At 47.4% G+C, this 22,605-nt stretch overlaps 2 protein-coding genes across 3 annotated transcripts in view; one reads left to right on the top strand and one right to left on the bottom strand.

Annotated features, from left to right (window-relative positions):
* The window catches only part of MAFK (MAF bZIP transcription factor K), a 34,454-nt gene extending 33,239 nt beyond the window's left edge, over window positions 1-1,215 (bottom strand). Inside the window, exon 1 of the mRNA XM_083711874.1 lies at window positions 1,080-1,215. The gene's annotated coding sequence lies outside the window, so the exon portion shown is untranslated. The remainder of the gene's footprint in view (window positions 1-1,079) is intronic.
* LOC310831131 (lysosomal alpha-glucosidase-like) overlaps window positions 1-22,605 on the top strand; it is a 44,414-nt gene that overhangs the window by 10,676 nt on the left and 11,133 nt on the right. Inside the window, exons 1-14 of one of the 2 annotated variants that reach the window (XM_083711401.1) lie at window positions 1,187-1,295; window positions 5,722-6,253; window positions 7,896-8,041; window positions 8,328-8,493; window positions 9,884-9,980; window positions 11,507-11,626; window positions 12,840-12,958; window positions 14,088-14,219; window positions 15,235-15,345; window positions 15,669-15,782; window positions 18,787-18,871; window positions 19,382-19,499; window positions 19,677-19,810; window positions 21,403-21,554. In XM_083711401.1, coding sequence (XP_083567527.1) covers window positions 5,732-6,253; window positions 7,896-8,041; window positions 8,328-8,493; window positions 9,884-9,980; window positions 11,507-11,626; window positions 12,840-12,958; window positions 14,088-14,219; window positions 15,235-15,345; window positions 15,669-15,782; window positions 18,787-18,871; window positions 19,382-19,499; window positions 19,677-19,810; window positions 21,403-21,554 — 2,016 coding nt within the window. In that variant the 5' untranslated portion in view covers window positions 1,187-1,295; window positions 5,722-5,731. Of the gene's footprint in view, window positions 1-1,186; window positions 1,296-5,721; window positions 6,254-7,895; window positions 8,042-8,327; window positions 8,494-9,883; window positions 9,981-11,506; window positions 11,627-12,839; window positions 12,959-14,087; window positions 14,220-15,234; window positions 15,346-15,668; window positions 15,783-18,786; window positions 18,872-19,381; window positions 19,500-19,676; window positions 19,811-21,402; window positions 21,555-22,605 lie in introns of those variants that run through there. The other variant, XM_083711400.1, reaches the window with a different exon arrangement.

Genomic DNA, 22,605 nt, shown 5'->3' with positions numbered 1-22,605 from the left:
AACCCACAACCCTGAGATTAAGAGTCACATGCTCTACTGACTAAGCTATCCCAACTTCAGAATATGTGCTTTGTTTATTCATCATCATGAATAAACTGTTTAGTATGTTTGTTACTAATCTGCTAGCCACCTGTGAACATAAACCTATGTTGAAGGGGCAGGATAAAAACGCTATACAATGGTACCTCTAGATACAAACGGGATCCGCTCCAGAGCCCCGTTCGCATCTAGAAGCAAACGTAACTAGCAATGGCACGTCTGTGCACACGCGCATCGCTTTCTGCTGCTTCTGTGCATGCGTGTGACGTCATTTTGAGCTTCTGTGCATGTGCAAGCAGCGAAACCCGGGAGTAACGCACTCCGTTACTTCAGGGTTGCCACCGAGCGCAACTCGAACACGCTCAACTCGAAGAGTATTCAACTCGAGGTATGACTGTATGATTCTAAGGAGGATGGGTTGGTTAGTTGCAAACAAGCAAATGGGGTGAGGGCGAGGTGGGGTGAAGGGCTAAAGTTGACAGGCAGCACCCCCCCCCCACACACTAATGGACCAGCTTCCCCTCCCATAATAATAATAATAATATTTATACCCCACTCATCCGGCTGGGTATCCCCAGCCACTCTGGGCGGCTTCCAACAGAATATTAAAATACAATAACCTATCAAACATTAAAGCTTCCCTAAACAGGGCTGCCTTCAGATGTCTTCTTAAAGTCAAACAAACTCTGATCCACACAGGGGCAGGGAAGAGGGGAGAGAGAACTTCATACCTACATAGATAGATATGGCGGGGCAGACTTTTATTTTGCCACCACGTGCTTGGCTCCAGCAATGACTCAGCAAATTCCTCCCTTGAGCCTTTTCCCTCTCTCTGACCCCTCCCATCTAGGCTCCTCCCCCTCCCTTCCACAAGGCGGCGCATGCGCGAGCCGGCCCAGCGCGCGGCCCAATCCCGGACCTCCCTCCGTCCCCTCAGCGGTCCAACCGAATTCGCCTCTGTTTTTCTTCCCCTCACGAAACAACAAAGCCGCGCCGCCGCCGCCACTCCAGTCAGTCAGTCAGTCGCTCGTTTGCCTTACCTTGGACTAGGCGGGCGGGAGCGCGGGGAGGGCGGGAGCGCGCGCGCGCACACCCGCGGCTACTCTTCCCCCTCCCCCTTCTACCCGCCGGACAGAGAAGCGTGAGGCGAAAACTGGCGAAGGGGCCTCGCAGCGGCCGGCCGGGCTCGCGCCTCGCCTCCCCTCAGCGCAGCGGCCTCGCTCTGGCCTCCTCTCCCTGGCGCGCGCGTGCCGCGAGTGAGTGAAAGTCAAGTTCTCCTCCCCGCCCCCATCGGGGACGGGAGGGAGGGAGGGAGGGGAGGCCGGGAGGGAGAAGAGCGGCAGCAACAAGCGCGCGCCGAAGCTCCTCCTCCCTCTCGAGCCGCCCAGCCAATCGGGGCTCGGGCCGCTTTCCGGGGACGGGTGGTCACCCGAGCCTCGCCACGGCGGACGTCAGCGAGCCTGGGGCGGGGCAAGGGAATCAAAGCCACGCCCTCTCGCTCCTGCTTCTCTCCCTCCTCCTCCCGGCTCTTCCTTCCGGGCTCCCACCCACCCGCCGTACTTGACGTAGCCACGCCCACTGAAGAATGTTCATTCATGCGGGGGAAGGAAGCGCGGGAAAAGCGGGTGAATGGAGCTGGGTGGTCTCTGTCGGCAAGGCGCATGTGTTTCCTGATGGTTTTGTTTCTGTTGAAGGGGAGGGGAGGAAGAGACTTTAAGGCTGGTGTTTGGAAGGCGGGGTTAGAAGCCACATCAGATACATTATTATCATAGAATTGTAGAGTCCCGCCCCGCCTCGCCCCCCCCTTCAATGCAGGAGTCTCAGCTAAGGCATCCATAACAGATGGCCAAAATACTAGCAATTGCCAGGGCTACTGTAGTGCTGCTGTCAATTACAGTGAAAGACCTACACTAGCTCCCAGTACATTTCTGAGCACAAATGAAAGTGTTAGTGCTCGCCTTTAAAGCCCTAAACGGCTTCAGTCCAGTATACCTGAAGGAGCATCTCCACCCCCATCATTCTTCCCAGACACTGAGGTCTAGTCCCAAGGGCCTTCTGGCAGTTCCCTTGCTGCGAGAAACCAAGTTACAGGGAACCAGGCAGAGGGCCTTCTCGGTAGTGGCACCCGCCCTTCCACCAGATGTCAAACAACTACCAGACTTTTAGAAGACATCTGAAGGCAGCCCTGTTTAGGGAAGTTTTTAATGTTTAATAGACTATTGTATTTTAATATTCTGTTGGAAGCCGCCCAGATTGGCTGGGGAAACCCAGCCAGATGGGCTGGGTATAAATAATAAATTATTATTATTATTATTATTATTATTATTATTATTATTATTATTACAAATCAGCCTGCTGTTTGCAACATTTTTCTTTGTGTGCTCAAGTTATGGTCAAACCGCCACCTGGAGTCCTTTGTCCAGTTCTGGGCACGATAGTTTAAGAAGGATATTGACAAGCTGGAATGTGTGCAGTGTGGGATGACCAAGATGATAAAGGGCCAGAGAATCAAGCCTTATGAGGAACAGTTGATGGAGTTGGGTCAAGGGGAGAGCCATTTTCAAATATCTAAGCAGTGTTTCCCAACCTTGTGCCTCCAGATGTTTTTGGCCTACAACTCCCATCATCCCTGACCACTGGTCTTGCTAGCTAGGGATGATGGGAGTTGTAGGCCAAAAACATCTGGAGGCACAAGGTTGGGAAACACTGATCTAAAGGGATGTCACATGGAAAATGGAGAAACCTTTTTCTGCTGCTTTGGAGGGTGGGATCCAAACAGAAAAGTATGGAGATTCTGACCAAATGCTAGGAAGAACTTTCTGACAGTAAGACTCCCTCGGAAGGTTGTGGACTCTCCTTCCTTGGAGGTTTTTAATCAGAGCCTGGATGGCCATCTGTCACGGGTGCTTTAGCTGAGATTCCTGCATTGCAGGGGGTTGGGCTAGATGGCCCTTGGGGTCCTTAGCAGCTCTACAATTCTATGTAAAATCTGCCAAGTGAGAATAACAATTCATAGATCTAATGAAGTGGTCTCTTATTTGTTCTTTCACAATAGCAGTATAGTCTTATACAACTCTTTTTAGATGTAAACTAGTTCTGTCAGTCTTTTAAGGTTGCTCAGTGCCCTTTTCTGTGTGGTAAAACAGACAGTGCCTCCCCCCATTCACTTATGTTTGTTTCGTTTGATTAAATCAAATTGGTTTGGGGTGTCTGCATATTTGAATTCCTCCTCTAAAAAGGCTTTAAAAACAATCATTTTGGATTTTTGCCACAGCAGGAAAGCATGAAAACACTTTCGCTTTCAAATAAATCAAAGGGGGTGTGTGAGAGAGATAGAACAATGCCTGAAAAACAGAGACAGAGTGTCTGATTGGGGGAAAGGTAGCAAGTTCTGCCCTAGAGTGATAGTACTGAATTTTGAACCTTGCAGTAATGGCCTTTCTGTGTGGTCCTGTATATGTGTGTGTGGGGGGGGGGCAAATTCTATGAAACTTAAAGCACAGCCAGTGCAGGTCTACTCAGAAGTTACTTCTGTTGCAAGGACACTTACAAATTGTTCTGTTAGCAGGCAGGCTTTTTTTAAGAGAGCCAGTGTGGTGTAGTGGTTAAGAGCAGTAGACTCATAATCTGGGGAACCAGGTTCGCTTCCCCGCTCCTCCACATGCAGCTGCTGGGTGACCTTGGGCCAGTCACACTTCTTTTAAGTCTCTCAGCCCCACTCACCTCACAGAGTGTTTGTTGTGGGGGAGGAAGGGAAAGGAGAATGTTAGCCGCTTTGAGACTCCTTAAAGGGAGTGAAAGGCGGGATATCAAATCCAAACTCTTCTTCTGCTTCTTTTACTTATCATCACCTTCATCAATTTTTTGCTGTTTCCTAAATACCAGTCAGTCTCCAGGCAGTGCACACAAAAAATTAAAAACACATGTTTCGAATAAATATGTTTTTTTAAAAAAAGCAGGCAGGAATAATTAACAATTGTTGCGCAACAAAAAACAACTCAGGCTCTAAAAAGCAAACAGCGTTACTGTTTGCCACAGCTAAGAATGCAGCCCAGGCATATAAGCCACAGAATCCAGCTCATGGTGTTCCTGGGAGCAGGCTCAAAAAAATATTTTGCTGAAAACAAATATAAGAGCTTATTCTAGGAGGTTTGCGGTTGTTGTTGTTGTTTAGTCGTGTCCGACTCTTTGTGACCCCTTGGACCAGAGCACGCCAGGCACTCCTGTCTTCCACTGCCTCCCGCAGCTTGGTCAGACTCATGTTTGTAGCTTCGAGAACACTGTCCCACCATCTTGTCCTCTGTCGTCCCCTTCTTCTTGTGCCCTCAATCTTTCCCAGCATCAGGGTCTTTTCCAGGGAGTCTTCTCTTCTCATGTGGTGGCCAAAGTATTGGAGCCTCAGCTTCAGGATCTGTCCTTCCAGTGAGCACTCAGGGCTGATTTCCTTCAGAATGGATAGATTTGATCTTTTGGCAGTCCATGGGACTCTCAAGAGTCTCCTCCAGCACCATAATGCAAAAGCATTAATTCTTTAGTGATCAGACTTCTTTATGGTCCAGCTCTATGTATGGAAGTGAGAGCTGGACCATAAAGGAGGTTTGCAGTAGTGCCATCTAACAGTTGCAAGCCGGGAGGCTTTATTCCTTCCTGCTGTTACCATTATCAAGCGCAAACACATGGAGGTATGATTGGGGAGGTGGATTTGTTTTAGCTCTCCCAAGAGGTGAGCCCAGCTGCAGTAAATAAGGAAGCACAGGTTGACTGCAAGGTTGTCTGATATGTGTATATGTTGCTTTTTAAAGCTGCTGCCTTCAAGACTGGTAAAACCAAGTAGGGTATTGAGATGCTAACATAAGGACGTAAGCAGGCCAATGGCCCATCTCATTCCTGCTCAGTCACTGACAGTTTAAATCTTAAATCTTAAATTATTATTATTTTTGTCCTGACATGCAGCACCTTACATTTGTTTGCATTGCTTGGCATTCATGTTTACCACCCATTCATTCAGTTTGGAAAAGTCATTTTGGAGCTTTTTCCTGAACAATTTAGTATCGTCAGCAAATGTGACCACCTCATTTCTCACCTGTAACTCTAGATCTTTTACGAACAAGTTAAAAACCACACGTACCAAAACTGCTTCTTAGGACACTGTGCTTAATTTCCTACTTTCATTGTGTCAGTTACTATAGCAGGAATAGGGAACCTGTACTCCTCCAGAAATTTTTGTTGTACTACAACTCCCATCATCCCTGTGCATTGGCCACACTGGCTGGGGCTGATGGCAGTTGAAGTCCGATAATGTTTGGAGGTTCACAGGTTTCCCATCCTTGTTTTAAAGCCTAAAAAACCACACTTGGAATTAAAGATCTTAAACAGCTTTATAGGCTTATGTTCAGTTTCCACACTTGTGAAAGATGCTGGCTGTTGGGAAGCTGTTTAAAAACTGGCAAGATGTGCTCAGTTTTATTGATCCAGTCAACACTTCAGCAGCTGCACTTTCGGCTGTGTGAACTTTCTGAATAGTCTTCAAAGGCAGACTCTTGTGCAGTGCATCACAGTAGTCTAATGTCAAAATTACTGGGATGACGGTGGATAACATTCTGCGCTTATTTCTTCAGTTCCTGTGGTTGCGAATAAGAGAAATATTGTCACAGTGGGTTTCTTCTTCCTTTCTCCTTCCAGCACGCAGAAAATGAAGTCCTATCAGAAGCTGACAGCAGACGTCCCCCAGATCACAGAATCCGGAGAGGAGGCCGCTGATGGGAAACCATTGTGTCATCAGAAGTTGTCCGCTTGGTGGCTGGGTGGGGGCCTCCTGACGGTGGCCTCCCTGCTTAGCGGGGTGACCGTCTGGGTTCTCGGGCAGATCTGGTGGGTTCAGCACGGAACGCCACCCCTGACCAAGTGCGTCTCCATCCCAGAAAGCCTCCGCTTTGACTGTTTCCCAGAGAGAAGCACAGTCGTGACGCGGGAGCTGTGCGAGGCCCGGGGATGCTGCTTCGTCGATGGTGACTGGCCTTCGGGCAGCGCGAGGGGGGTACCCTGGTGCTTCTACCCGCCTGACTTCCCCAGCTACATCTTGGGCAGCCTGAATGAGACTGAGCTGGGAGTGCAAGGATTTCTGACCAGGAAGGCAAAGACCTATTACCCAAGAGATGTTGAGAAGCTGCAGCTCAGCGTGGAGTTTGAAACAGATGCCCGGCTGCATGTCAAGGCGAGTCGTTTCCTATGAGTTATTGTTCCCAGAGCTGTCATTTTCCACTTTTAATCCTACTGAGCCTTCACAAGGGAGCTGGGAATGGGCTGTCAGCCCACGAGGGAGCACACATTTTACCAGTCTGTACGCTAGGGTTGGGCAACCAGGGGCCCTCCAGATGTTGCCAGGCTCCTGTTATGCCTGACCATTGACCATGATGGCTGGGGCTGATGGAAGTTGGAGCCTGACAACTTCCAGAGAGCAACAAGTTCATCGCTCCTGTGCTAGATTAAATGATAAATCACGATATTCAGTGATATTCAAGTAGTTTACGGTGCACTGAAATGAAAACAGGCAAAGATTTCTCACTAGCTCCAAAAACGTGAGCCATATGTTTGATTCTGCGTGCTGGCTATTCCAGGGTTGGAGAATCAGTTGTTGGACTCCAGCTCCCACCACCCCCTTGCAGCCAGTGGACAGGGATTCTGGGAGTTGTATTCTCAAAACATCCGAGGGTGGGTGTGCACTGGCTCCCCACCCAGATCAGCTCTGCTATTTTCAGCTGGGCAGTCCTGGTGTGCAACGAACCCTTCAGGGCAGGGGCCTTGGGGATGAGGAGAAAGGGCATACTTCAGTGGTGGAGTATCTGCTTGGGGTGTACAAGTTCCCAGGATCAATCCCCAGCTTCTGTATGTAGGGCTGGGAAAAACCCCTTCCTGAAACCCTAGTCTGCGAGGAGACAAAACTGATGGGCCAGTGATCTGACTTCCCACATACCCTGATGTTCATGCTGGATGTGCATTCGGAAGGGAGAGAGGTAGCGGAAAATGGGAGATTTGTACATGCAGGAAATGCTAGTTTTGCGCAATGAAAAATGCTTTTGAAAGCTAACGGACCGTGCCCGCCTCATCAGGCTGCTGGTCTTCATTCAGCCTTCATCAGCCTGGTGCTATTATTATTATCACCAGCATCATCATCGTTATTATCATTCATATTCATTAATAATAATAATAATAACGGTAATGAATACTTGGTAGTTGCATGTTACCTAAAGGACTCCAGACAACTGACAACACATCTTAAAACAAACATAGATACATTAACACAAACACCTAACGTTTACAATCAATGCAGTACAGCCACAACTTAACGCCCAATTTACTCGTGTGATTTCAACCTTGTGCGGTTGAAAGCCGGCTGGTTGAAATTGTGCATATCAATTGTACACAAGGCGGGTGCAGAAAGAGCTTTTAAGCTATCTGCCTTGCTGGAGGGAGTGGGGGGGGGGGAGTTCCAGAGGGGGTGGTTCAAGTATACATGTTTTTGTGTATACACTCCATCCCTGCGCTACCCCTGCACAAGATGCGACCGTACTGTACATTCTGTTTTTTATTTATTCAATGTCGGCTGTCAGAGACTGCCTCTCCCATCCGCCCCACTCAGCACAGCCATGCTGGCTGGGGCTGATGGACATTGTGGTCCAAGGCATGGGGAAGACCTCAGGTTGGCAGAAGCTGTCTTAAGTGGTTGCAATTGGAGACCTCCTTTCACTCTCACATGCGGCTTTAGGATCCTGGCCTCAGCTTGAGCCCTTGGCACAATTCACAGTGTCTTGCGTCTCCCATTTACCTGGGTGTGTCTATGTGTCCCCTTTTTGTAGATCACTGATGCCACAAAGCCTCGGTATGAAGTGCCCCTTGATGTTCCTCCAGCAACCAAGAGAGCAGAGAATCCATTGTACACCATTGAGTTCTCCAAGGAGCCCTTTGGGTTGATTGTGAAGCGGAAATCTTCAGGGACCGTGCTGTAAGAATCCGTCTCTTCCCCTCTAAATTTATGTGTTTGTTATTCACTTCTTAAATTCACGTCCCCCTTCCAGGCTGATGCAGTAGTGTGTGAAACAGGCCTAAAACAGGACCTCTCCTGGAAGGAGGGGCCTTCCCTTGGACTTTAGTATCCCACCACATTTTAAAGCTACTCTCTCTGTTCAGCCATGAGGACCAGAAACACTTTTGGCAAGGGGAAACATCGGTAAGCAGCCTTTTTTCTCGTCACCTGTACTTCCTAACATCTCTTCCCCTCTCTTATTTAGGTTGAACACAACAGTGGCTCCCTTGTTCTTTGCTGATCAGTTTCTGCAGATTTCTACAGTCCTTCCATCCACATTCATTTATGGACTGGGGGAACATCGAAGCAACTTCTTGCATAGTCTGGAGTGGAACACCCTGACCTTCTGGGCCCGAGATGTCCCTCCTACGGTACCTTTTATGCAAGATTGGGGGCGGGACTTAACTATTTTCAGTCATGCTGTAGCTATGTTGCCGCCTCCCTGGTCAAATGTTCTCTCTTCTTTCCATGTTTCCTTACATGTTTGAATGGCCAAAGGTGGATCAGATTCTTCCATATATATTTTTTAAAAAGTTGATTAATAACAACTGCTGAGTCCCCAATTCAATTAAGGAACTTGGTTGTGTTAGAGGGGTTAACCTTACCCCCTTCAGGCTGCCTGAGCCAGCATGGTGTAGTGGTTAAGAGTGGTGGACTTGTAATCTGGTGAACCAGGTTCGCATCCCCACTCCTCCACATGCAGCTGCTGGGTGACCTTGTCTCTCAGCCCCACTCACCCCACAGAGTGTTTGTTGTGGGGGAGGAAGGGAAAGGAGACTGTTAGCCGCTTTGAGACTCCCTAGGGTAGTGATAAAGAGGGGTATCAAATCCAAACTCCTCCTCTTCTTCTTCTTCTTCTTCTTCTTCTTCTGTCTTCCTATTTAAAATTCTCTCCTCCCCCAAAGTGGCTGTTTGCCCCATGAGCCAATGTTCCCATAAGGCCCCATGTTTGTAATCACCAACACCTGTCAGAACCATCACTCCTCCATAAATGCGACCCAGGGAAAAGGCAAGAAGGTTCTGCTCCATACATATACTTAACTTGTGGAACTTGCTGCCACAGTCGATGGCCATCAGTTTAGATGGCTTTGTGACCAAGCAAACCCAGGGAGGTCCATCCAATGATTACCTTCCATCTCCTCCTTGTAGCCTTCCTGGAGGCATCCAGTTGGCCACTGTGGGAAGCAGGATGCTGGACTGTCATGTTTGGCTGCCTCTCTAAACCCAAGAAGAGCCTGTTGGATCAGGCCAATGGCCCATCTAGTCCAGCATCCTGTTCTCATAGTGGCCAACCAGATGCATCTATTGGGCTATCTGCAAGCAGGACCCTGAGCCACAGCAGGAGAAGATATCCCGCTTTATCACTACCCGAAGGAGTCTCAAAGTGGCTAACATTCTCCTTTCCCTTCCTCCCCCACAACAAACACTCTGTGAGGTGAGTGGGGCTGAGAGACTTCAGAGAAGTGTGACTGGCCCAAGGTCACCCAGCAGCTGCAGGTGGAGGAGCGGGGATGCGAACCCGGTACACCAGATTACAAGTCCACTGCTCTTAACCACTACACCACACCGGCTACAGGCACTGAGAGGGGGATCTTGGGCTTGGGTTTTGCTTACAGGTTTCCCACAAAGAGGTGTCTGGTCAGCCACCGTGAGAATGGGATGTGGGACGGGCTGGGCCATTGGCCCCAATCCAGCAGGGCTCTGCTTGCGTTCTTATGAAGTGCTGGCTGAAAATGAGTCTTGACTTCTTTTTGTTTTCAGGAGTCCTTCAATCTCTACGGCGTCCACCCCTTTTACCTTGCCATGGAGAGAGACGGAGCTTCCCATGGGGTATTCCTCCTGAACAGCAACGCAATGGGTACGTGTCCCCTTGGCACCTTTTGCAGTGAAATAATTTAGATACTTAAACCAATCTGAACGTTCTGAGCATTGCCCATGTGGATTTGACTGAAGGCGATGAATAAAGAAAACCAGGGAGTTTCAGGCTCTTTACTGGAAGCAAAGAGAAAAATGTTTGTAAGCTCACTTCTTTTGAATAACTAGTCAGAGGGTGGTCAAAAGTGGGTTCGTCTTCAGGGGTTTGTATGTATTTTTAAAAAACTCCGGGTGACACATGCTTTTCAGGTAATCAGATGGACTTCAGATGCGCGGGAAGCCAATCTGAGTCAGTGCTTTTGAAGTAACAGAGGAAAATGGAGTTTTGGAGGTGCAGCAGGGGCTTTTTACGGAGGCAAGAGCCATCTGTTTCCTGCCGTGAGGCAGGCTCTTTAGCAACCGCTGGGCGGTTTAACCGCATCTTGCAGCTGCTGGCTCCTTGCCTTCACAGCCAGCTGCTTCTCAACCCTCCTTGGCTGTGTCTTGTCTCTGGCCTTCTCTCCAAGGGATTTGGCCTTTTGACTGCATGGAGACTGCAGAGTGGCTGGTAGAAAAAGAGAGGGAGAGGCAGGTGGTCTGCATCAGCTGAGAGGGCTACAGGCACCCTTTTGGCCAAGTACTTCCAAGACACAGATCGTGTCGGCAAAGCCATGAAGAGTAAGGGAGAAGAGGGATCTTGGTGTGTCCCCAAGGGCTCTTAAGAACTAGTGCAGTGGCTCCCAAACTTTTTTGGGCCACTGCCAGCTTGGATCCATAATGTCATCCCCAGTGCCTCCCTTCATAATAGTGGTTTGCACAACTCACTAAGGAAGAGAACAACACAATAAAATTCAAAACAGCAAAAAACTTAATTGCACATTTATTGCAATTTAAAAATTCATCAGAATTGATGTACTTGATCCACTGATGCCAGCCTTTCAAAGTCTGACAGTCCTTTATACCGCCAGCAATTTCCAGCATTTTATTTTTTTTAACGGAGGGTTGATGGATATCGAAAGCCATAAATTCAAATATCTGTTACACTAAAGGTTTCTGTTGGATACCAAATACAGATCGTCTCTATTCTCCCCGTTTTTGTGGATTTCTCCAAGTTTCCTTCTGCCCAACAATCTGCCCATTTGAATTCAACATTTATTTTTATTCATTCATTCATTTGCTTAAATATTTATGCATCACCTTTTTGCCGAAGCCTAGCAATACAGAAATTTTTTTAAACGGTTTTTTTTCTTTTTCTTTTTAAAAGCAATGGAAATAATCAAACAGGACAAATAACAAATAAACAGATGAAAAGTCTCAGCACTAATGTGTACAGCACACACTTTCCCTTGCCTCACCACTTTCCCCGGGGAAAACATACTCTTGAACATTCGTCAATTGGGTTTTCTGTGGATTGATGTTTGCTCTGATTCAGCCCTGGTTTTCCCAGAGAAAGCAGTGGGCAGGTGGAAAACCACACAAGCAGAACCGTGGACAAACCCTAAGTCTTCCTCTCTCATGTTTGTTGCCTAGAGGTGGTGCTTCAGCCGGCACCTGCCCTCACCTGGAGACCCGTTGGAGGCATTCTGGATTTCTACATCTTCCTAGGCCCAGACCCCAACTTGGTGGTCCAGCAGTACCAGCAGGTGATTGGTGAGTATCTATAGGCTCCTCCCAACGTCCCTTTGTCTATTGTGCTTTGTGCTTTTGATAGTATGTAAACGGTCTGGGTGCAGGCACCCTGCTTCGGTTCCAATCCCACAGCTTCCTGCTGAACTCCTGCAATTTTTCACATGAGAAACGTTCCTGGTTTGCCCTGCTTTCATTATGCTATAATGCAAGAGCACCCCCTCCAGGTGGAAACAATGCTGCAATACTGGGGAAGCATGGCAGAACGACTAATAAAGTGGGGGGTGATGTGTGGATAGTCAGTGGCACATGCATACTGGAAATAGTTACAAAAAGAAATGAGAGAGTGTTGAGGAAGTGGTGGGTGTGGAAAGGGGAGTAGAAGAAGGTGACAGTCGACCCCAAAACACAGAAACAAATCATCTATGACCCCAAGTGCAGTGATTCAGAGTTCAATTTTCCCCAACGTATTGGATTATCCCTGCACTGGGTAAACGTGAATCATGCTGATTGGTGTTGTTTGAGGCTCTTGTCATGTGGACTACAACAGTGTTCATCCATCATGGGTCCCCAGAAGTGGGTGGACTACAACTCCCATAATGCTTGCCCACCAGGCTAAGCTGGCTGCGGATGATGGGAGTTGTAGTCCACCCACATCTGGGGACACAAGATTGAAGAATGTCAGGAATGCATGCAGGAGCCAGGCCCTGTGACTGGTAAGGCTTTGCAGGACTGGGGCCTTCCTAAGTTTGTTCTGGAGAGGCAAGGCGCAACCACACAGGTGAGGCCGACTGGTAACTCACTGCAGCTGGTGGCATAGCCGGGAAGGGATATAAGGTCAGCATTTCCCTTCAGCTCTTGGCCACAGCAACTCGTTTCCCACCTTGCTGTGTTTGGCTTCTTCCTGATTCATGGACCTCGGCTTCTTGACCCTTGGACCCTTGACTTTGTGACTCCCTGCTTCCTGACACTCGGACCCCTGGCTTCTGGACTCTCGTTCCTGCTCCTACCTCGCCATCTTGTCTCCGATCCCAACCTCCTTAGCCAGGACTTTGATCGCCCGTAAACTGGACCATGACAAAGAACACTGGACTATGTGGATTAAATCGGAACGCAAATAACTGCAAATACACAGTAAACTCCGACCTGGACAAGTCAAAAGGCACAGCAGGAAGAAGACTGTGGCTCTGGGGCAGAGGAGGCAGCACACCTAACACTTTCCTGATTTTTGTTTTAGGTTTCCCTGCCATGCCTCCCTTTTGGGGATTGGGCTTCCATCTCTGCCGCTGGGGCTATGGAACAAGCAACGGGACCTGGGAGATCGTCAAGGCCATGAGGAATTTTCAGATCCCGCAGGTAAACATCAGCAGGGACCCTCCAGAAATTAGGTCAGGGGTGTGGCACATGGTGTTTTCCATGCAAAGGGTCTCAGGTTCAAATCCTGAATCTCCCAAGGAGGGATTGGTTAAGACTCCTGTCTGAAATCCTAGAGAGCCACTGTCGGCCAATGGTTGTCAGTACTTTTGAATGCCAGTGGCTGGGAACCACAGGAGAGAAGAGGCCTCTTTGGCTTGGGCCCTGCTTGCGGGTTTCCCCACAGGCATCTGGTTGGCCAAGAACAGGATGCTGGACTAGGTGGGCCCTTGAGCTGCTCCATCAGGCTCGTCTTATATTCTTAGGACAGTACACCCCCCCTCCCTTCTGCTTTAGCCTCACAATGACCTTGTGAAGTAGGTTAGGCTGAGAGAGAGTGAATCGCCCAAGGTCGCCCAGTGTGTTTAATAGCTAAGGCGGCAATCCTAATTTAACTTAATTTGATAGTAAGTTAATTTAATAACACTGAATAGACTGAATCATTTAATAAGACTGCATTTAATAGGACATACTTCTGAGTGGAGGGACGCTGGTGGTGCTGTGGGTTTAACTTGCCGATCAGAAGGTCGACGGTTCAAATCCCCACGACGGGGAGAGCTACCGTTGCTCGGTCCCTGCTCCTGCCAACCTAGCAGTTCGAAAGCACACCAGTGCAAGTAGGTAAATAGGTACCGCTCCGGCGGGAAGGTAAATGGTGTTTCTGTGTGCTGCTCTGGTTCGCCAGAAGCGGCTTAGTCATGCTGGCCACATTACCCGGAAGCTGTACGCTGGCTCCCTCGGCCAATAAAGCGAGATGAGCGTGCAGCCCCAGAGTCGGTCACGACTGGACCTAATGGTCAGGGGTCCCTTGACCTTTACCTTACTTCTGAGTGGACATGGATAGGATTGTGCTGTTAGTAGCTTTCTGCAGTTCTGGTCCAACACTGTTTCTTTCTTTCTCAACTGAGGTAGCACAGTTGAGTAGAGCATGGTGCTGATAATGCCAGTGTCCCAGGTCCAATCCCTGCATGGGGCAGCTGCATATTCCTGCATTGCAGGCAGTTGGACTAGATGATCCTCAGATTCCCTTCCAGCTCTACAGTTCCATGATATCTACGCTTTCTTTTTGCAGGCTGCCCAGTGGAATGATATTGACTACATGGATGGCTATCGAGACTTCACCATTGACTCCCAGAAGTTTGGCACTCTCCCCCAGTTGGTGGAAGACCTTCACAAACATGGGCAGCGCTATGTGATGATTCTGGTAACCTCTCTCTGCTTTTCTCACTTCTTTCTTACTCCAGCAATATAACTGTGCAATTCCAAGATACGATTTAATTTTTTCAAGCAAGGTTAGTAACATCCTGTCGCTCTGGTGTAGCTTTCATCAAAGGGTGCTGCTGTGCTGGGACCCTTTATTTAGAGCTTTGCATTTCCCAAATCCTGTGTGTTTTATTTATTTAGCCATGGAGGCAAAATGCAATCTAGAAGCGAGAACGGAAAAAGCAGTTCCATGTGGCATTAAATATAGCATTCTCTTCCCCATAAAAACTTGCATTGCCCTTCATCCATGGACGAAATCCTGTTTGCTCAGAAGTAAAGGTAAAAGGTAAAGGTACCCCTGCCCGTACGGGCTAGTCTTGCCAGACTCTGGGGTTGTGCGCCCATCTCACTTAAGAGGCCAGGGGCCAGCGCTGTCCGGAGACACTTCCGGGTCACGTGGCCAGTGTGACATCGCTGCTCTGGCGAGCCAGAGCCGCACACGGAAACGCCGTTTACCTTCCCGCTGGTAAGCGGTCCCTATTTATCTACTTGCACCTGGAGGTGCTTTCGAACTGCTAGGTTGGCAGGCGCTGGGACCGAGCAGCGGGAGCGCACCCCGCCGCAGGGATTCGAACCGCCGACCTTTCGATCGGCAAGTCCTAGGTGCTGAGGCTTTAACCCACAGCGCCACCTGCGTCCCTTGTTGCTCAGAAGTACTTTCCAGCAAAGATCCCTGTTCTCCCTACAAATGGCCTTTTATTTAGTGATGTGTGCTTTCCCCCCATTCTATAGAGCTTTTCCACCCGACTGACATACAGTTGCAAGGACAGTGGGGGGGGGGTGTGACATTATGGAAATGAGGCAGTGGCCTGAAAATGTTGGGGAACCACTGCTCCAACCCAGTGGAACATTTGAGTTTCCTGCCTTTCTTGAAGCAGGTAGCCAAAGATCCATTTGGTGCGAGAGGCTGGTTTCATTGCTGTGTGGATCCTAGCCTGTTTTTGCTTTCCCCCCAGGACCCAGGAATCAGCAGCACCCAACCTCCAGGCTCTTACTGGCCTTATGATGAAGGCGTGAAGCGTGGAATATTCATCAACAGCACCCAAGGAAAACCTCTGATAGGGAAGGTGAGAGCAAAGGAGCAGGGTGCGTTTTGCCTCGTCAGTTTACTGTTTTGAATTTTATTGTATTGTTATCTTCCTTAGTGTGTTGTACAAAGAGCTATTCTCAGTACAGGGTATTCTCACTGGGGATACTTTTATGGAACCCAAAGGCTGGTGGCAACTACTGGCCTAGATGGTAAACATGAATTACAAAATAAATAAATACGGGTAAGCCTGGTGGGCTGGATAAGGCGCTAACCTGTTGCACCCCATGCAGAGAGTTGATTGGGTTCAACTCTGCCTGAATTTTATCCATCGGATTTGTGCTGTTGTCCCCCAACCCCTAGGTCTGGCCTGGCCTCACCACTTTCCCTGACTTCTCTAACCTAAACACTCACCAGTGGTGGCTGGAAAACTTGGACAGATTCCACTCCCTCGTCCCCTTCGATGGCCTTTGGATTGTAAGTTCCTTCTTCAGTCTTTTTTGGTTTCTAAACAGAAAAGTTGCAACAGTTGAGCGGGCACTGAAAAGGGGAGGTGATGATTATTAGATTTGGAGTATTAGAATCACAGAACTGTACAGTTGGAAGCCACCCAAAGGATCATCTACTCTTTTTTTCCGGTTTTTCAAATTTTATTTATACTTTTCAAGTTTATGCATTTCACTAATTTTATAGATTTCACTAATTTTACAATCATTTTAACATTTCATTTTTTTTATAAAATAATTTTTATTACTTTACAACAAAAACACACAATAATTTCACATCCAATTTTTCACAAATTATCTCTTTTCTGGACTTCCTTCAGCTTTTCCATAAATCATCCATAGTCATTATTTAAATTACGCATTCCTTAGATTTGTATTGTCATTATTTAAACCTTTCTTTTTCTAGTCCCTTTAAACAATACTTCTCAAATTTCACAGTGCTTCTTTAAATCCCTCTAGCGTTATCTGTCCCTCACTTATACTTTTAAGATATTCCACAAATTTTCCCCAGTCCTCGATGAACTTTTGGTCTCTTAGATATCTAATTTTCCAAGTCAATTTATCCAACTCAGCATAGTCTAACAGCTTCATTCTCCATTCTTCCATCGTCGGTATTTCCTGTTGTTTCCATTTCTGAGCCAGTAATACACAATCATTTTAACATTTCAAAACTTGCCTTCCTTCCCCCTCTTTCTGCAATTCCTTAAATTTATTTTTAATATCCTTTGCATATCCATATTTACTTAATTTGCTCAATTATTCATCTACTTTAAGTATATACTCTTATCAAACTGCAGGTTAATACAATAATCCTGCCAATGATCTTACCTGCTTACAATTTTTCTGCAAATATTCAATAAACCATTTCCATTCTTTTATTTTAAAAAGTTTGTTATCTTGATTTCTTATTCTTCCGGTAAGTTTTGCCATTTCTGCGTATTCCATAAGTTTTTGTATCCATTCTTCCTTTGCTGGGACTTCTTACTTCTTTCCATTTTGGGGCGAGTGACATTCTAGCCACTGTAGTAGCATACATGAATAAGTTTCTATACATTTTAGATGGTTCTGTCCCTATAAGCATTTATGTTCCACCTCTGTCTCCCAGGAGCTCAAAGTTTGGTATGTGATTCCCACCACTCCTCATGGTATCTCCACAACAACCCTGTGAGGTAGGTTAGGTTGAGAGACAGAGAGTGGCCCATGGCCACGCAGTGAGCTTTATAACTGAGTGGGGATTTGAACCCTGGTCTCCCAAGTCATAGTCTGTCACTCTAATCACTCCTTGTGGGAATTTTCAGGGTGGCAGGAAAGGATATATTGTTTATTAATACCCTTCCTAACTTGTGCTAGCAAGTTCCTTTACTTAGCAGAGTTACATTCCTCTTTTTACATGCATAGCAGACAGCTGGTTGCAGGCTCGTGTGAGCCTCTCACTATTATACAATTCAGTCTGTCTCAGATTGAATTGTACGTTCCTGGTAAGTTCCCTTGAATCCCTCCTAGAAGAATAAAGACACCACAATCTTATTCAAAGTCAATAAAAGAAGTTTACTCACATCAGTTCACAGTTGGATTCCTGAGAGCTAGCAGAGCAGTCCTAGCTAAAAGCTGGTCAAACGAAGAAGGAAGTCAAAAAGAGGGAAGGGTGCTGCATAACTTGTCCTTTTGTTACCTGGGCAGGTTAGGTCACACCCACCTATCACATACAAACGGAAGGATGCTCCAGCCAGAAGGAACAAGAAGTTTTGACTGGCTGGACCAAACATTCCCTTGCATGTCTTCTCAAGCATTAAAAGGAATGTTGTACTTGACTGCCTCTCATGGATCACATCCCACACTCCTCTGACCCAATGTGGGAGCTAAACATTAAAGCCCAGTGCCAGGGGTGCTGTTAAACAGCAGACCAGGTGCAAGGCTGGGGGAAGGACCATAGCTTATTGGCCGAGCACCTGCCTTGCATGTAGAAGGTCCCAAGTCCAATCCCTTGGAGAGCCACTGCCGGTAGCACTAAGCTGGGTGAGCCAGTGGTCTGACTTGGTATAAGGTAGCTTCCTAGAGGCAGTGTGGCTTAGTGGTTAGCATGTCAGACTAGAACCTGGGAGACTGGGATTCAACTCCCCAGTTGGCCATGAAACTCACAAGGTGACCTTGGGGGCCAGTTGCTGCCTCTTGGCCTAACCTACCTCGCAAGGTTGTTATGTGGATTAAACAAGGAAGGGGGAAAGAACCGTGTGTGCCACATTGAGCTCCTTGGAGAAATAAGTGGGATGGAAACACAATAAATACCTGAATAAATGCGCCCCTAAGTTGATCCTGGCAAATGTAATTTCTCCCAAGAGGCGTTTCAATAGTTTAGTTCCTCCGTGGGCTTCTTGGATGTGGCAGCAGAGGGAGATGTTGAGAGACCTGTTTCTCTTCCCTGCTCCTGTTTTCCCCCAAATTAAGAGTGTCAGCTGCCACAGCCAGCCATGTGGGGCAGGAAAAGGGGGTTTGGAGGGCTGGTGAGTGGGTGGGAAGGAAGGAAGGGGGGGGGAGAAAGAGCAGGGGGCAGGCAAGGAGGCTTATGGGGAGATGAGGGAGGGAGGCTTGCAGGTCAGAGCTGCTGCTGGTGGCCTCCAGTCCAAATTCAGATTGGCTCAAAAACAAGCCAAGTTATTTTTCACTTTTGCAGACAGGATGGGGAGTAGCATGGCTTTTTTCTGAGCCAACCCTATTTGAGGAGCTGGGGGGGGGGGGTCACCCCTCACTGCTTCGCAACCTATGGTCAGGCCATAACCTTAGGGCTACATTCACATTGAACAAACACAGATATCTGTGCCTTCGAAACACGAAAAAATGTTGCGCTTAAAATGCTCGTGTTGGCTTCAGGGCAAGTCCCATGGTCTGCAACTGACCTGTGCTTGAGGAAAGTTTAAATTTCCCTGGGTAGTGTGTGAACTGGGACATTTTAATTGGCCCCAATCTCTTTGCTTTAGGACATGAATGAACCTTCGAACTTTGTGGATGGCTCCACCGCAGGCTGTTCCCAGGAAGAGCTGGATAAACCCCCATATGTGCCTGGTAAGAGTGGAGATGCTTTAGATCCTGCTGTACAGTGGTGCCCCGCAAGACGAATGCCTCGCAAGACGGAAAACTCGCTAGACGAAAGAGTTTTCTGTTTTGGAGGTGCTTCGCAAAACAAATTTCCTATGGGCTTGCTTCGCAAGACGAAAATGTCTTGCGAGTTCCTGCGGGGGTTTTTTCCTCCCCCCCCCTTTTTCTAAGCCGCTAAGCCACTTATCTGATAAGCCACTAAAAGCCGCTAAACCGCTAATAGCGCTAAGCCGCTAAGCCGTCAATGACGAAGACGGAACAGATTCTTTTCGTCTTGCGAGGCACCACTGCACATGCCCATGATCCTACAGTAGCCTTCTTGAGTGACTGCCTCTGTGTTTGTGTGCAACAGGAAGACAGAGAGAAAAAGAAATGGTCTCCATGGGTCAACCACCCCAGACAGGAGCTCGTATCTGTTTGCCAAGCATATGCAATTTCTTGTGCTTCTTCTAACCAGCCGTTCTCTTTCTCCACCAGCCGTACTGGGAAATTCCCTTTCCGCCAAGACCATCTGTGCCTCCTCCAGGCAGAACGCATCTGTGCACTACAACCTCCATAACCTCTATGGGCTGATGGAAGCCAAGGCTACTGCTAGGTAAGCTCCCATCGCCTTGGTGGATGATGGGTTTGTCTGGGGCATGAGAGCATCAGTGACAGACAAACAAGACATGTCCGGTTTCCAGGCCCAAAGCTAGCTGGCATCCCTTCCCGTGCTCTCAGCTTACAAGCAAACATTTTTGCTAGTCGCCTTTTTCTTTCCCCCCACTTTTAGCGCACTAGTCAAGATCCGAGGGAAGCGGCCTTTTGTCATCTCCCGCTCCTCCTTCCCCAGCCAGGGCAGGTATTCAGGGCACTGGCTTGGTGACAACAGAAGCGAGTGGAAGGACATGGTCTGCTCCATTCCGGGTACGTGCAAGTGGTTTTCTTTTCCAGCTGCAGACACAGCTCTCCAGAAAGACTCACGGAGAGCCTGGCTGTTGGATCAGGCCCGTAGCCCATCTAGTCCAGCACCCTATTCTTGTGGAAATGTTGTGTATAGTAGGAGAGGATACATTGAACCCACCCGGGAAGAATGGCAGATGAAAGTGATGGACTATATGGAATTGGTGGAAATGACTGGCAGAATCTGAGACCAGGGAGAAGAGTTGGTGGAAGAAGATTGGAAAAAAATTAAAGTTTATTTACAGAAACATTGTAAAATTAAGGAATGTTAGAAGGTTGTTGGAATGAAGTAATGTGGTTTTAGCAGAAATGATATAAAGGATTAGGTTAATAAATGATTTATTAATTGGTGAAAGACAAGAATTACAGTATATTAAGATAAATTATTAGGATAAAAACAAAGCTGGAAAGGATTTGCTGAAACATCTAACTGAACTAGAATACAAAAAAGGGAGGTGTGAGGAGGTCAAGGAAATAAGTAAAGGGAAGAAAGCTATGTAAAGGTCTGATCTGTTGTTTTTAATTGTTTGTTTGTATTTCTTATGTCTGTTTTATTTTTATTTTTTATTGTTCCTTTTTGTAATCTTCAAAATTTGAATAAATATATATATATATATTTTTAAAGGAGAGGATACATTGATTAAACATTATCCTTTCTCACGCTAGTGAGCTGGTAGTAGAGCACATTCTCTGTATAGAAAGCTAGTTGGAAGATTCATTTGAATCTCTTGAGTTAAGCAATCCGGTCTGGCTTGTCCAGATTGGATTGTTCCTGGTAAATTCCCCTTTATTCTCTTTTAAAAACAATAAAGACACAACAGCCTTCTCTTTAAAATATTAAGAAGTTTACTTACATTCAGTTCACAGTATGATCCTGGAGGCAGCCTTTGGCTTGTAGTTACAGAAGATAGTAGTTACAGAGACAGAAGTGGAGCCTGGAGAGGAGGGGGTGTGGCAGCCATGAGACAGAGATGAGGCAGGCTGCTGAAAAAGCCAGCGAGTCCCACCCTCCTGCTGCAACCAGCTCCCTCCCCCCGGTCTCCTAGAACATGCAGAGAAATGAAAAGAGCAGAGGAAAGAATGTTTGCACACTAACACAGTCTCATATTGCTTGGGGGAAACCCTGGGGAGGAGGAGACTTAGGCAGGGACCTTCAGTCCTCACCACTGCCTCTTTGGGGCAAGACCTACCGGGAAGAATTGCTGTGATCGTTAGGTCTGCACTGTTTGGGTTTCTTTGAATAAAGGGCTAACTTCACTAACACTGGGTGTTTTTTATGGACCCATCCTAGCTCCGGCTCCTTCGAGACCTGTTTAACCATGCTCCTTCAATTGGACCTGGAAAAAGACTGGAAGCAGTGAAGTTGTTTTAAAACAGGCATAGTGTCCATAGGCAGGTGGCTGCATTCTGTACCAGTCGGGGGTTTTGGACTGTCTCCAAGGGCTGCCCCATAAACAATGCATTGCGGTGATCTAATCTCTGAAATTCATCCAGGTGTTAATGCCAGTAATCGCCTGGCCACTACTGACTCCTTTCCCCTCTGCCTAAATCCTCAGGGGTGCTCAGCTTCAGCCTCTTTGGGATCCCGTTGGTTGGGGCAGACATCTGCGGCTTCTCGGGCTCCACTTCGGAGGAGCTCTGCACTCGCTGGATGCAGTTGGGAGCCTTCTACCCCTTTGCACGAAACCACAACACCCAGGATGTGAAGGTGAAGCTGCTGGGGGCAGGACGGAGACTCACATTGAGTGTTTCTCAAACTTCTGATTAGCTAATGCATTCCCACCCTCACAGCCTTTGAGTTAAAACTTTTTGCTTCTCTTGTTTTCGTTAATAAAAATTCTTCAAAACCAGGATTGGAGGCACACTTTGCTAACGTGTGGCACGATTTGTTTTCGGGTAAGACAGTAAGGACTGCCTGTCTTCCTCAGAGTGCTCCACCGCCACTCTGCATGAGTCTCTGATCTGAGTCTGCTTCTCCAATTGGGAATCCGTGAGCTCATGCAGAGATGCAAGAGGGAGCCTCTTTTGAGTGCCGGTAACCAAACCACCCAGTTTGCCGTTGACATTATTTTGCCCCTTCTTTCAAAGTGTTTGGTCGCACCTGATGCAGAACATGATTTTCTGAATTGATCCTCAGATACGACTCAGAGCAAGGTAAAGAAAGCTCTGAATTCAGCTTCCCATCATTGTTGGGTTTGTTTTCTTATTTGTTTGATGTCTTCCCTGCCCTTCACCATAAGATCCCAGGGCAGGTTGGAACAATGTAAGCATACAGTATTTACCGTATTTTTGTTCTATAAGACTCACTTTTTCCCTCCTAAAAAGTAAGGGGAAATGTGTGTGCATCTTATGGAGCGAATGCAGGCTGTACAGCTATCCCAGAAGCCAGAACAGCAAGAGGGATTGCTGCTTTCACTGCACATCGATCCCTCTTGCTGTTCTGGCTTATGAGATTCAGAATATTTTTTTTCTTGTTTTCCTCCTCCAAAAACTCGGTGCGGCTTGTGGTCTGGTGCGTCTTATAGAGCGAAAAATACGGTAATTCATTTTTTAAAAAAAGTTCAAGTTTCTGCACAAGCTGGACCATTTTTGTTTGTTTGTTTGTTTGTTTGTTGCATTTATAACCGCCCCCCCCTTTCTCCAAGGAGTTCAAGGTGTTGCACTTGGTTCTCCCCACTCCTCATTTAATCCCCACAACGACTTTGTGACTTAGGTTAGGATAAGGGCAGTGACCAGCCTCCAGGGTCACACCCAGTGAG

Source organism: Podarcis gaigeae (genome assembly GCF_964106915.1).
Source record: "Podarcis gaigeae genome assembly, chromosome: 14".
Lineage (NCBI taxonomy): Eukaryota > Metazoa > Chordata > Lepidosauria > Squamata > Lacertidae > Podarcis > Podarcis gaigeae.
This window is presented reverse-complemented; position numbering and strand designations above follow the sequence as displayed.